The sequence below is a fragment of the Eucalyptus grandis genome, chromosome 8, assembly GCF_016545825.1.
Source record: "Eucalyptus grandis isolate ANBG69807.140 chromosome 8, ASM1654582v1, whole genome shotgun sequence".
Taxonomy (NCBI): Eukaryota; Viridiplantae; Streptophyta; class Magnoliopsida; order Myrtales; family Myrtaceae; genus Eucalyptus; species Eucalyptus grandis.
Genome location: NC_052619.1, coordinates 22,181,481 through 22,193,881, shown reverse-complemented (window position 1 = coordinate 22,193,881; position 12,401 = coordinate 22,181,481). Strand labels below are relative to the sequence as shown.

The 12,401-nt window shown below is 40.9% G+C and overlaps 2 protein-coding genes across 2 annotated transcripts; one reads left to right on the top strand and one right to left on the bottom strand.

Annotated features, from left to right (window-relative positions):
• The first annotated feature begins 1,207 nt into the window (after window positions 1-1,207).
• On the top strand, window positions 1,208-4,465 carry LOC104456875 (monoacylglycerol lipase ABHD6). The gene is made up of 5 exons (XM_010071755.3): window positions 1,208-1,788; window positions 2,206-2,517; window positions 3,581-3,670; window positions 3,774-3,841; window positions 4,185-4,465. The coding sequence occupies exons 1-5, from the start codon at window positions 1,441-1,443 to the stop codon at window positions 4,318-4,320; spliced, it is 954 nt and encodes a 317-aa protein (XP_010070057.1). The 5' UTR covers window positions 1,208-1,440; the 3' UTR covers window positions 4,321-4,465.
• On the bottom strand, window positions 4,441-10,550 carry LOC104456874 (sugar transporter ERD6-like 6). Its single transcript, XM_010071754.3, has 18 exons — window positions 9,882-10,550; window positions 9,631-9,693; window positions 9,431-9,520; window positions 9,056-9,115; window positions 8,909-8,974; window positions 8,764-8,829; window positions 8,352-8,427; window positions 7,924-7,988; window positions 7,706-7,798; window positions 7,493-7,573; window positions 7,317-7,401; window positions 5,915-5,961; window positions 5,720-5,782; window positions 5,585-5,644; window positions 5,405-5,470; window positions 5,260-5,319; window positions 4,798-4,912; window positions 4,441-4,696 (listed from the first exon to the last, which is right to left on the bottom strand). Exons 1-18 carry the CDS (start codon window positions 10,089-10,091, stop codon window positions 4,584-4,586), a joined length of 1,479 nt encoding a protein of 492 aa, XP_010070056.1. The 5' UTR covers window positions 10,092-10,550; the 3' UTR covers window positions 4,441-4,583.
• Between the last annotated feature and the right edge of the window lie 1,851 nt (window positions 10,551-12,401).

Below are 12,401 nucleotides of genomic sequence, written 5' to 3'. Positions count from 1 at the left end.
ATCCAATTCCAAAGAGAATGTGCATTTTGAATTAGCCTCCATGCTTGCTGACTCAAAATAGCCTCATTGAATTTAATTAGGTCTCTAAATCCTAAACCACGCTCATCCTTCCTCGCTTTACGAGTATCTCAGTTTCTCCAATGCAACCCTATCTAGTTTTCATTAGCTTTTCACCAAAATGCAGTAATTTTCTTTCAATAGCCCAGAAAATGGATAAAGGAATTTTAAAAATGGACGTTGCATGTTGCGGTAGAGCTTACATAATAGTTTTGAGGAGAATTTATTTCCTTGTCTCGGACAAGGACTTCTCTTTTTAGTTCTCTACTTTCATCTTTGCTCCTGCGAGGATCCAAGCAAACATTCGCTTTTAATAACCTAGTCGGATGGTACATCCAAATATGTCCCCATCTTCTCTTAACTGCAGTACTCTCATTTATGTCTGACTTGTTCAAGTTTATGGCTAGCCTTGATACGAAGCAATATTGACCAAGGACCGTAGTCACATGTTGACACCCTACAACGTTTCCTTCAAGAAAGAGTATTAAATTATGTACAAAAAGCAGGTGAGATATAGATGCAGTCTATCCGGCTAACCGCGATTTCTATTTATCAAGAATTTGTCGTCCGGGCTCGGGTCCATTGATCCTAATAAACCATAGCCATCGGCGTCGCCAGTCCGGCATGGGTTCCACGTTTCGGTGACGCAAGATCTTAGGCTGCGATTCCGAAGTAGAGAGGCAATTATTTTATATTTTTCACCAGACGCCATCAAGAATCTGACAGCCATGTGGTGGGGGGTGATTGTCCTTGACCCTTTGACTCGCTTGAAGTGCTGGTCCAACAGACGTTCATCTCAACAAAGAGTAGGCAGTGGCAGTTGATCCAAAACCAAACAACCTTCGCGCTTATGTCCATCCAAGCAGCAAAACCTTTTCTTGTTTTCGTCTTTTATAAGGAAAAAAAAAAGACTTTCTGGTGAACCATTTCAATTTCTTGTTATCGTTCGCAATCCCAACTTGCTCCTACGATCCAAACGAATCGGTACCATCGTGCAAGAAATCACCCCCACCGTCAAATCAGATCCTTACGAGTTACGGCCCCATTCAGTCGCTACCCTCTTTCTCTTTCTCTCCATAAATCTTTACGTAGCTGTCTTATCTTGCTTGTGGCCCTCCCTCATTTATTTATAGTTGAAGATTTTCGGTAAAGAGCTTCCAAGATCGTGTAGTTCTGCATGCAACCCATCGATTCTTATTTCAAGTTCCACCCCCAACAATCCATTAAACATCCGACAGCAGCCCATCACCAAACGCTACCTTCTTGTCCATTTGAAAATCCCTCTCTTCTCCATCCCTCTCGTTATTAGTACTCTCCCCCGCAAGAACAGGAGACGCACCGCAAATCAACGTCAGAGAGAGAGAGAGAGAGAGAGAGAGAGAGATGGTGAACTTCGTGGCGATCCAGAAACCACTCTTGCATGGCCTCATGAAGAGGGCCGGGATCCGCCCCTACGCGGTGGAGATCGAGCCCGGCACCGTCATGAACTTCTGGGTGCCACGGGAGACCGTCAAGAAGCCCGACAAGAAGGCCAAGGGCAAGGATGAAACCCTTCTTGTCAACCCCACGAAGCCCGCTGTCGTCCTCATCCATGGCTTCGCCGCCGAGGGCATCGTGACCTGGCAGTTTCAGGTCGGCGCGTTGACGAAGAAGTACGCCGTTTACATCCCCGACCTCATATTCTTCGGTGAGTCGGTCAGTGACACGAGTGACCGGTCACCGGCATTCCAGGTAGGGTTGAGCTTGCTTCAAGAAGGAGCAAGACAAATAATGCATAGCCATCTGCACTTCAAATTATACGCAGCTAAATGGACATAATTCAGTCCAACTGACTTGAGTGTGTGAATTCCCTATTGTATCCAATATTGAAGTTTATGTTAGAAGATTAGTATATTCCCAAATACATTAACGATTTCGAAGTTTACTTAGACTTTAGAGGAATAGGTCAACTTGAAAGATTTCAACCTTAAAAAACCAATTTTTTTTTTTTTCATACACAATGTTTGTAATACAGATATCATTTGTAATTACATCACCAACCTAGCAACATTGGGCGGTTCAGTTTGGTTAACAAATTCAAATCCGGGTTGACACATAATCTCTGATTTTAATTTCCATATAATTCTTTTTTTTTAATCAATTTTTCAGGCCAAGTGTGTCGTGAAGGGGCTGAGGAAGCTCGGCGTCGAGATGTGCACGGTGGTTGGGTTTAGCTATGGCGGGATGGTGGCGTTCAAGATGGCAGAGATGTACCCGGAGATGGTCCGAGCCATGGTGATATCGGGGTCGATACTAGCCATGACGGATTCGATCAGCGAAGAGTCACTACAAAGGCTTGGGTTCTCTTCTTCATCAGAGCTCCTGTTGCCGACGTCGGTGAAGGGCCTAAAGGCACTTCAGTCAGTCGCCATGCACCGGAAGATTTGGTTCCCTGACCGGTTTCACAAGGACTACCTTGAGGTAACATTGTGGTCATTACCCCTAGTCATTATAAACAAAACCTAAGTTTAAATTTTCGGATATTTTCCAATATAAAAACTCAATATCTATGTATCCATATCTATACACATAGTATACCGTATTTCATTAGTTTTGTTAGCTTTTTTCTTTTTACGGACAACTAGGAGTAGCTTCTTTTCACTTTCAAGTGACTCCGATTATGTGCTTGTCCCAAAAATTGATATCTTGACTTTTGTTTTTAATCGGAAATTGCAAATATGAAATGACATGGTAAGATCGAGAAAGACTAACATCTCCCTTATTAGTTCATACGTAAAAGTGATCGAATTAACCCAATTAACAAAACGTGAAAATATTTAGAACTTAATTTGCACAATTAAAATATTTAGAACTAATTTAGCAAAGATGCAATAGATTTAAAACTTTGAGCACAATCTTTCCTGGATGATTACCCACCATGTCGTGTAAAAATTAAGGTCCAATGTCCTCACAACTTGTGGACGATGTAGTACACGACACGCAGAACTCGTTGAAATTTGATCAACATAGCATCCCCCACCTTAAAGTCCGGAAAAGGACTTCCAGCTACAATACCTACTTTGTTAACATCAGTTGACAATCTTAAGTACGAAAACTTAGGTGTGCAAGTGGGATCGTAAGCGAAGCCAAGATCTTCCTCGTCTTGACGACGCGACACTCTCTCTTTTGCCTTAGCCCCTTAGAGGAAAAATTAATGATAATGATAACAGTAATGTCGTAGATACTAAGACCGCTCTAGAAAATTTAATTTTGTTATATAATATGAGGAATCGCGATTAGGGTACTCCGGAATTATAATATTCGCATCGCGGGCTTCGCATTTTCTTGCTCGCGATGAACTGCGCTGTTGGATTGGACTGGGTCGGCCCGACGAGACGATCCCTAGACATCAAAAGAGCATGGGAGGTTTACCTGACCCTCTTAGAAAAAGACTTTGAAATGATACCTCATCATCTCTGGACACAACTCCTGGAAAACCCCTGTTTTGACCCAACCATCTTTTTCTCCAATGTGCAAACGACAGGTGATGTTCACAAACAGGAAGGAGAGATCTGAGCTGTTGGAGGCTCTTGTCATCAGCAACAAGGATGCCTCCATTCCTAACTACACCCAGGTAATTGTCATGCCTCACCGTTTCATTCTATGAGTCCATGGATCTCATTCATCCATAGAACCGAAACACTGACCATCTCCAATTTTCTGGATGAATTTTGCAGAGGATACATCTCCTCTGGGGTGAACAAGATCAGATCTTTAAAATGGAGCTGGCTGAGAACATGAAAGAGTATGTACCCTTAAATCACACTTCTACCGGGTTTTTTTTTTTTTTAAAGAACAGTTGTCCATAACCCAAGTTCACTATACTCAAGGAAAACCGATGTCAGCTCGAGAATCATGTGGCGCGTGAGTCGAACATATCTGATGGCGTGACAAGCAATGTTTTTATCACGTCGGCCATATAATGATTCTACCTAATGATATCTAAGCGCGAATCGCCTTCAAATTGGATCGACTGAGTAATATGATGAGCGAAAGACATCAAATGATCACGCCAGATCATTATATGCTGTCCCCGTTGGGTCAGTCAAATGAATCGCACTGACAGTCTAGTTTCGACAAAATTGCAGACAGCTAGGAGAGAAAGCAACGGTGGAGGGCATCGAGAAGGCAGGACACTTGACTCACCTTGAGAGGCCCTGCGTGTACAACCGGTGCTTGAAGCGGTTCCTTGCTTCGGTCCATCAAACTGAAGCTGACAAATGAGTTCGACTCTGCTTTTGTGCTTTCGTTGTTTTTCTGCTCTCTAGCCTCATTCCAATGTTTGAGATCTGAGTGAGTGTACTTTTCCTTGAACAAGATAAATGAAATGGAAGAGAAGAGGCATGCGAATATGTTTCTTTTTCTCGGATTTCGATTTTCTTCGTTACTAGTTTTCCAACAACTCCGAAAGGGAAAACCGTAGAACTAAATGTACTACGACAAAGCATTGATGCCACACGAAAGCGAACAAGCTTTTGCAAAACCGATCATCTAAATGAGGACTGAATCTCCTCCAGCGTTCTTCCCTTCGTCTCGGGAACAAAAAACGTCACGAAAGCAACCATGAGGGTGGTCGTCACGGTGAAGATAGAGAAAGTCCCTGTTAAGAATGTGGGAAAGCAACTCAGAACTAAATACACAAGAATACCCATTCATGGAGGTACAATAAGGAACAATTGAATTATATCAGTTGGGACGTACCTCCCGTGCTCCAATCCAACAGCAAATTCTCGCTCATTGTGATTGCCCAGGAAAAGAACCAATTTGCTAATGTTGCTACGCTCCCAGCAAGACCCTTAATGTCCACAGGAAGTATCTACAATACGCAATTTGGCCCAACAAGGCAAAAGGCTGATTAGATTTGATTAAATCAATACTCAGAATTAATATATCTACTTTGGACATCCCCCAAGAGCACAAAGAAGTTTGGTAATTTCCTTCTTTGTCAATGTTTCTTTTGTCATTTCCTCCGTTCTTTTTTGTCCCCTCTCCTTGGCATATTTGCTATAAATTATCACACAAAACTTATGGGGATAGACTGACAAATTAGTGAAAAGATGAGAAGAGGATGGCACAGCATAGATTAATGTAAGTATCCAATTAAACCAGCAAACCATAGCTTCTATCCCTGACACAGAAAGGAAAAACCATCATTCAACATACCTCAGACATTATAAGCCAAGGAATTGCTCCCACCCCTAGAGAGTATGAAATTATAAGAACCTGGAAAAATCATAAGTGAATATTTTAAGATGTGCCAATTATACCAGTAGAGCTGCAGAAAATTGCAAAAAGAGCAAAGTCTTACCACAAGCCCAACCAGTGACATTATTCCCAATATGCTATACACTCGGGATTCTTCTGATACAACATCCTGTAGATAGCAAAGAAAGGAGAGAGTTCATAGTGCATTTAATTTCCCATAACATAACATCACATGAAAATTCTATTGGAAAGCACGACATGAGAGGACTGCAATTTTACAAACCTCTAGATAGAAGGCAACTGAAACAATAAGAAGGCTGATAGCCATCCCGACAGACGAAATCTGTAAGAAATATTCTTCAGAATAGGCTGCTTTGTAGCTAGAAAAAATTTGACAGGAAAGTATTATTGAACTTACAATAAGAAGCAGCCTGCGACCGGCTTTGTCCATCAGCCATACAGCTACTCCAGTGGCCACAACCTAAGTCATTAAAAGAGAGATGGTCAGAGAACAATACCACATCTTTGGCATCTCATGTGAAGCTTCGAATCACATCAGTTCACATGACAGACAATCCACATAAAAGACTGAGAGATGCACTTAATAAAATACCTGGATTGCCCCGAGGCCAACTGTTGCAGCATTGCTTGATGAAACTCCTAAAAAATTCACCGAGCATATTAGGTTCTTGCAAAAAAAGGATATTCTTTCTTCTTTTTTTTTAATGAGACCATTAACCTAGACCAGGATTTGCATTGAAAAATAAAAGGAAAATGAAACATTGATAATTGTTGCATCATCACGGGCCTGTCTGGCTTAATTCCTGGAGCAGGATTTATGTTCTGGACTGCTCTTCTCATAGCATTAGTCAGTTTCTAGATTCAGTGTACTTGTTAAACCTCTGTTGCCCTATTATCTATGATGACCAGACCCCTCCCATGTATGTCAAGACCTGAAAAGGAGTACCCAGATGTGCCCACTAAAGTGTAATTATTTGGTGATAGGTTCTAATAGTAATTCAATTCACAGACTTTTCCCACCAATATACTCCGTTTGCTATGAATTCTCCTACTCATTGATGTCACAATCTGTGACAATCTGGTCTTGTGGGTCAAACTCTCAATATCAGTATGTACCCCTCAAGGTGGTGGTCATTTGGGATCTGTCATCCCTATGAATCACTTCACAGGATCTCTCCTTCCGATATAAGACTCGGGGTGTTGCACCACCTATGCAAAAATAACTCTACCTGTTTTTTGTTAGATGCTTGAAAGAATGATTTTGGATCTATGCGTACATGAAGAAACAATTCAATTATTAGCCTTTTTGCTCTCTCTGTGCTTCATAACTGAGCTTTCACTGCAGATGAATGTGCCAATCATTATGCAACATATTACTTACAATAAGCTTAGAGGTTTCCAATAATTTAATACCCTCCCCCCAAGCTTCTGGAGAAAGATCTGTATGAAATATATCTGGTGCTTGGTTCAAATAATCTAGCAAACATCTATTTCATGTCTATGACTGGCAAATCAAGATATCTAGAGAATAAGTTGCATACATTTCAATGAAATATCCCTTCTTCTAGGTCAAATAAACTTTATTTATCGCAAGTGCACATACTGATTGGGCAGCATACCACTTACTCTAGATGACCTAAACTATGTGAAGCTTGCTATCAACAATATGTACTGTCTTTAATTTATAGTTCGTGATTTCTATGCATTAACCACTCAATTAACTGCATCAGAGGGCACTCAGCAGGGGTCAAAGCTTTAAGTTCTATAATGGCATTCTGTTGTATGTTTTCTACTTCTCTTTGGGGGAAAAAAAGCCAAAGTTGAGATATCAAAGAGTATAATATATAAATTGTATACAGAAATTGGACATATTACGCCATTATTTTGTCTGAAAGATCTAATAACATCTCCGTTTACTTAAAGGCAGTAGATTCAGATCTTTAAGCCTAGACAGAAGTGATGAAATTTCAGAAGTCAAGAGTCAATGTCCTAACCAGCGCTCTCAAAAATCTTGGTGGAATAGAATAAGACACCATTGATGCCAGTGAGTTGCTGAAGCACAAGCAATCCAATTCCAACCTGAAGCACAATGATCCAATCTCTTATGAATAAAGCTTTAGAGATAATACACAAAATCAATGCAGTTTATCAAAATCAGAGAGTAATTTACCATCAGAGGAAACCAATATCTCTTCCTCTTGAGATCAGCAAACCTGATTGTGGTTCTTTTGCTTGAAGATGAAACAGATTTCTGAAGAAAGTAATCATCAGAAGTCCGTGGAAATTATAAATTTAAACGTCATGCTTCCGTTAAGAACATCTAATCCAAATGGCAGATGCAGTGGAATACTGGAATCACCAACAAGGATGCATTATACAGTACCTTAATTTCGCTCACTTCAGAGGAAATATCAGCATCAAAACCCCGTAAAACTAGTAAAGACGCTTCAAATTCATCTGTAAACCCCATTTTGGCCTGCAAATTTTGCCACCACCAGCAAAGGCAGCGATTTAGAAAATTCCCAAGATATAACAGGAAAATTTATGTCAGCTGAAAGTCAATTCTGAACTTTGAGCACATAAACAGATCAATATCTGTACCAGCCACCTAGGAGACTCTGGTATGAAAAATAAGCCAGGGATCAACACCAAGCAAGGCAAAGCTCCTGCCAAAAAAAAAAAAATTGCTATGACACATTGCTTGGAATGTAATAAATTGTTGATTGACTTCTCAGGGAAATAAATTATTTGGTTATTTGAAAAGTGACAAACTGAGGATTCATCTGTCTTGAAAGCAGTTAAATAGACAGTTAGCTCGTCGATGATGGTAACCAATCGGAAGGCATTCTTAGCAAACTTAATCAATGGAGTGTCTTTAACTGAAAGTAATTCTAATCTGATAGAAATAATACTAAGTATATTGAGATTTGCCTTCTTATGCTATTCAAGTTGATCAGCATACGGTCTTGCTACTTCTTAAACAAATTAGTTATCAATGCCTAGTCTTTCCTTCACTTGGATATGCTTACCTAAAATTGCTAGCACTCTCCAGCTGAAAAACATTCCCAACACATAAGCCAGCAGAATTCCCATAGTGACTGATAGCTGCACAACTCGAAAACTTAAAAGGTTAAAATACTTGTCATATTACCACTGGGAAAATTTATGGATTACGGACTGGATAAGGAATAAACATGAGAGGACAGGTCTGTCTAGTTTCTTCTCCTACATCCATGCACTGATCTGTGGCACTTGTACTGATGTCTACTTGTAGATCTAAAGTAAAGACACGTGAACTTGTGAAAGAAGAAATGGTGGACACTGGAGAAAGAAACATTTGGCTAAGATAACTGAAAGCGCTGCCTCGCTAAAATCACAGAAATTATAGTATGGCTTCTAATGAAGACATTCAAGAAACAGAGAGATAAGCTGACTATTAACCTGATTCACGGATCCAAGAGTTCCTCTCATGTTTTGAGGTGATATCTCGGCGATGTATACTGGCACCTAAAAGTGACAAATCTTGGTTCAGGCATAAAGTTGACAGGAAATCCATTGGAAGCATTAAGAGCCTTATCAAGGTTACCGTATAGGAGATGACGCCCACGCCAAATCCCTCCAACAACCTTCCCAGGTATAAAAACGAAACGTCCTACTAAATGAAAATTTTAGGATGTGACAAATCTGTAGTACTAAAGCCCAATTGCATGTGTTGGTGGGGGAAAAAGCTCACTTTGGAAAAAGAGATGATGAACCATCCAATTACATTGGGGATTGCAGCAATCATCAGTGACTGCAATTCAACACACGAAGCAGTTTTCAGGAACTAACATATTTAGCTACTAGCAGCCAACGATGCAATACCAGAAAATGAAACAGAAGTAGCATAACTTTAGGTTGCAGTTTTACCACTTGCTGTTATGACATTTTCCTTGTAGATAAGATAAGAAGAACATCTAAAAGTAAATACTCAACTCTTTCTCAACTTGAGAACATATGAAAGCGCTAACTCAAATTGAATGACCACATCTCTAGCAGCTCCTATGATCAAACTACTAACTGAATCTGCTTGCCAATGAATTTAACCATAACAAACACCCTTATTTACCCCTTTTCGGCCAATATACTCTGCAATCTGGCCGCTTGCAATTGCCCCGACCATAGCACCAACATTAGCCAAGGAGCCAAATACTGAGAACTGTCGCAATGAAATACGCCCAATCAGTATAGTCAAAGAGCAAAAGTTACTGCAAATTGCTACCCCAAAATGGCAAGAATCCAAAGAAAAAGATGATGAACAAGTGACACCTCCGAAAGCGAAAGGCTTAGGTCGCTGATGATGTCTTCCTCTGTCGGGGACGAATACCCACACTGAGAACAAACAGAGAACAATAATTGTCACTCACTGAAAGTGACATGCACGCAGGCAAAAAGCTGCAATTTTTTCCCCTGCGATCTCATCGGGTATATTCTAAGAGCTGGCACAGTTAATACTGTAACGAACGAGATGGAATCTGGCATCAACGCTAACGATTTCGCAAAAAGACAAGGCAACCCACCGTGAAACCAAACTGAATAGGGCCCAGCGCCACGATGAGGACGCAGAGAATGACGGAGACGGAGCCGTCCCGAATGATCTGCGCCGACGAGCCCAGGTTCGCCGTCGTGGACTGCCGCGAGCTCATCCTGTACCAGTTCCCAGTGTTGAGCAGCGGCTTCCGGATGTCTCTCCCGCTCCCGCTATCCTCGCTATCTTCCCTGTAACTCATTTTCTTCTCCCTATCCTCCTCCTCCTCCTGCTGCTACTGCTGCTGCTCCTACTTCGAGGACCGAAAGCGAAGATCGCAAGAAAACAGGGCCACTTTCTTGATGGGTTCACAGCGAAGCTCCAGCCCTGAGAAGTAGGCAAAATATTCAAGAGCGGAACGCTCCCGCTTCACCTGCGGTTCGAGGGTGGTGGCACCAAATCTTCTGGGTGGATTTGACGAGAAGGTAAAGAAGAAGAAGAAGAAGGAGATGGAGGGAACAGGAAAGTCAACGACCGCGGGCTACGTAGGACGGATTGAACCGTCGAAGACAAGTTAGCTCGAACTGGCGACAGGTGGCCTCTGGAAAACGTCACGTGTCGTTTGTTACCCTCTTGCCCTGCGATCTACGGATGTGGACTGCTTTACCTGGGAAGATGTTTTGACGTTTTCGGTTGAAAGGTCAGTCGGAAACGGGGATGGCTCGTGGATCTGAACGTTTTTCTCGCCGCAATTGTATAGTATAAGCTTGTTATCTGATTCTGGAGGATCAGAAAGTGTGATCAGGACTCTTCACCAAACTCAGCTTTTCGTAGTGGATTTGATAATGGGTGTCTAAGGCGGGGCAGGCCCTGAGAGCAGTGTGCCACCAGATTCGATGGAAATCAAATGACCAAGAAAAGCAGATTGCTTGGAAAATTGAAGTGCAGGCACGCGAAATTACTAGGAAATCAAAGGAACACGGAACCGAAGGGAAGGAAACCTTGAATGCCGTTTTTGGAAACGGAATCACTTGAACGACGGACACTCCACGCTCCAGTTAAATTATAACGCGAATATCGTTGTCACATTCCAGACAGCACGTTGGGGACCAACGAGAAGTCAACTCAAACATGAATTTGACCGAGTTTTGGCTCTCTCGCGGCTCATGATTTTCTCCATTCCCACGATCCCAATGGCTGACCCAGCGTTGTCGATTCAGATGGGTCGAACTTCTCTCTTGTCTTCGAGTTCCTCATTTGGTCGAGTAACTTTCTGCGTACACACCGGGCCGAGCTCGACTGTCCTCTTCCTCTACTTGTCTCATCTAAGTTTCATTCTCGAGATTGGGTTCCACCTGAAGTTCGGGTTGCCATTTTATATGCTCCTAGCAGCCTGATTTTGGCTTGGAAAGAAAAGGAAAGGTGAAAGGGGAAGAGGCTATAAAACTCTAGGGGTTAGGTAGAGGGATCATAAATAAATATACCTTTCCTATTTATGAGATAGAGATAAAAATATTTTTTTAGTGTACATGTGCTGCAATATTTTATGTTGAAACTATGGGAAGAAAAAAAAACATTATGCTAGTGTTAATTGAAATGCTATATAAGTGCTTTGTTGGTCAGTTCTTAATAGTTTATTCCGCACCTACTTTATTTCGTAGGTGTGACCTGTTTTGGTAGATTTCGGATGTGGTTTAGTTTTTGAGTTAGACATTTTAAAGCGATATCAAAGTGACATTTCAACCAGGATCTTTATTTCGCACATGCAACCATTGTTTGTAGATTCCACATGCAATATATAATTGATTTTTTGGTTGAATATTCTAATATGATATTTAAATTAAGTTATGCCCAAAGCTTATTTTGCCTGGCAACCTTTGCTTATCAATTTTGTATGTAGTACTCTGCCCATTCGCACTTTGGAGAGGACCTCACAATACTTGTTTATGGCGGCGTATCCATATATTTCTATATACTTGTGATATCGCTTCTTGTAATAAACTTTTGGGATGGGTGATTTATTTCATATGATATCATAATACAAGTTAATCTCATTTTCTCTTGCCTCTCCCTTTCCTTTGTTGAACTGCTTTGCATCCTCATAAATCGTCTTAGCTTTGAAGTTCAGCACGATCGTTGAGGATGCAATCGAGAATGGTTAGGTACCATTCATCAAACCTGATCAAGCCCAAAGACTTTTGGGCGGCTTGCAAAAGGGCATTTAGGCTCCGTTTATTTTACGAAAAATAATTTCTAGAAAAATGTTTTTCGGATTTTGTGGCGTTTGTTTCATGGAAAATAAATTGCTTTGGGAAAACATTTTCTATGAAGAGAAAAAAATCTTCTAAATTAGGTTAAAATGTTTTTCATTTTTGAAAAGTGAAAAACATTTTCCACACTTGGTTTCTCTTACCTCACATCCCTACAAGCCTTTATTTCCTCCTTTTCCTCCTTCTTCCTTCTTCTTGTTTTAAATTATTATTTGTTTATTTATTTAAATTCGAATTATTTTTCTTTTTCTTTTTCTTTCCTTTATTTCCTAGCTTCTTTTTTATTGGCAGGTCACCAACCA